Source organism: Lepus europaeus, chromosome 19 (genome assembly GCF_033115175.1).
Source record: "Lepus europaeus isolate LE1 chromosome 19, mLepTim1.pri, whole genome shotgun sequence".
NCBI lineage: Eukaryota > Metazoa > Chordata > Mammalia > Lagomorpha > Leporidae > Lepus > Lepus europaeus.
The window spans coordinates 4,551,693-4,554,039 of NC_084845.1; the positions used below are offsets into that span (position 1 = coordinate 4,551,693).

At 39.0% G+C, this 2,347-nt stretch overlaps 1 protein-coding gene across 1 annotated transcript; it reads left to right on the forward strand.

Moving 5' to 3' along the window:
• Nucleotides 1-940: 940 nt before the first annotated feature.
• LOC133748714 (vomeronasal type-1 receptor 4-like) lies at nt 941-1,867 on the forward strand. The gene has a single exon (XM_062177646.1). The coding sequence runs from the start codon at nt 941-943 to the stop codon at nt 1,865-1,867; it is 927 nt and encodes a 308-aa protein (XP_062033630.1).
• Nucleotides 1,868-2,347: the final 480 nt, after the last annotated feature.

The window sequence follows — 2,347 nt, forward strand, 5'->3', positions numbered from 1 at the left end:
TTGCAAATGATAAAATGCACACAATCTGACCTTAGGGATCTGTGTGATAGATGCTTTATACTTTTACAACTTTCAAAGTTCTTCCTTTATGGATAAAGCTTTCATGTATGTATTAGTAAAGATATAAATACATTACACCAACATAGTAATACTCAGTTTCTACAATACACAATTTCACTGTGTACTGGTATTGAGTCCTGTAGTGTAGGGAACAATATATATTCAGTACTCATGTGTTACTTTTTTTCCTGGTATAAAATAGTGTTTCTATTGCCTTCTACACTCAACTTTGAAATACACACAATTTTTCAAATAGAAAGGCCCTAGAAATTATACTACAATAAGGTTATCTGCATGTTAATAGAACAACTGATGTTTAGACATTACTGATGTTGTATTATGTAGTCAATTTTTATGCAAGAAGGTAAACTTGTCCAAACAAAATGACAAAACAAGGTACCAGTAGTCTAAGAAAAATTGGCAAGACACACACAAAAAAACGAGTATAAACATGTGCTATTTGGAGAACACAGCTAAGTAGCTATGTTACAATAACACTGTGGTTAATGCAGCTCTTTTTTACAAGCCAGTTGGCTCAACATCCAACTGGCACATAAAATATAAAGTTTACATCTAGATGAATCACTGGCCCATATCATCCTGAATAATTTTATAACCAATGTAATAAACCTGGCTACCTTCTCATTGAGACATGATGAATACAGGAATCACTACTTGTGTCTCTAAACCAATAATTAGTTAAGTAGCTTTAAAGATGACCCATTCAATTCAAATGTTAAGTGTGAACTGATGTGAGTGGAAATAATGTAAATAGAGGAAGCTGATTTTTAGTTTATATTAACACAACAAGCTCATGCCTCATTTCCCATACAGGAATCTCGGGCTCAGCGACAATAATCAGATATGAGGAGCCGATGGGATGGCCACCAGAGATTTGATAATGGGGATGATCTTCTTATCACGAACTATTACAGGAATCCTGGGGAATCTCTCTCTTCTTTCCCATTATCTCTATCTCTACCTCACAGGGCACAAGTTCAGGCCCACAGATTTGATCATCAAACACCTGACTGTAGCCAACTGCTTAGTCATTCTCATTAAAGGAGTTCCCCAAACTATGGCAGCTTTGGGGATGAAGGATTTCCTCAGTGATGCTGGGTGCAAGCTTGTGTTCTATGTGTACAGAGTGAGCAGGGATGTGTCCACAGGCAGCACCTGCCTCCTGAGCATCTCCCAGGCCATCACCATCAGTCCCAAGAAACCCAGGTGGGCAGAATTTAAAGCAAAAGCTCCCAAATACATTGGCCCTTTTATTATACTTTTCTGGATACTGAACTCCATACTAAATATCCTGGTACCTCTGTATGTGACTGAGAGAATAACTGACAAAAATATCACAGAGAAAGTTGATCATGTGTACTGTGTTTCTTTGCATCCTGGAAAATTCATAGAGTCTATGTATGCAACTCTAGTATTTTTCCAAAATGTTCTTTTTGTGGGCTTCATGCTGTGGTCCAGCGGCTACATGGTTTTCATCCTGTACAGGCACAAGCAGCAGGTCCAGTACATCCATAGGACCAACATCTCCTCCAGGTCTTCCCCAGAGTCCAGAGCAACACACAGCATCCTTATCCTGGTGAGCTTCTTTGTGTTATTTTGCATTTTCTCCTCCATCCTTCACATTTGCTTGAGCATTTTGAACAATCACAGTCTGTGGCTGGTGAACATCTCTGCACTAATCACTGGGGGTTTCTCAACTGTGAGCCCCTACATTCTCATGAGCCACGACTCCAGAGTGCCCAGGCTCTGCTGTGCCCACACAAGGAATAGAGAATGCCCTACTTAGCAGGAAGATGTATATTGTATGGATATTCAGAATGGATAGTTCTTCGATGGTTATTAAAACCTATTTATTCATGCATAGACGTGAGAAGCAGAGACAGCGCTAACCCATAATGTGATTCTCTCTCCAAATATTTATTTTGGCTCTGTATCTGGGAAAATACTGGGAGCCAGGAAATCAATTACTTCAGCCTCCAAGTCTTTGGATTACAGGATGTTAAATCAGGATCAGAACTTTGTATCAAACCCAGGGACCGTGATTTGGATGTGATCGTCCTGCCTGGCAACTTAACTGTTGGAACAAATGCGTGCCCCACAGTGTGAGTTTTTATTCCTCAGTGACCCTGAGATTTCAAATGTGTTTCTGCAAGCAGTCCCTGTACGAGAATGTGGTCAAGAAAACTGCCTTAATTTCTGCTCTAAAATAAGAAATAAACTGATAAATTTATTGTAAATTAATTATTGTGTAATTATCACATTAATT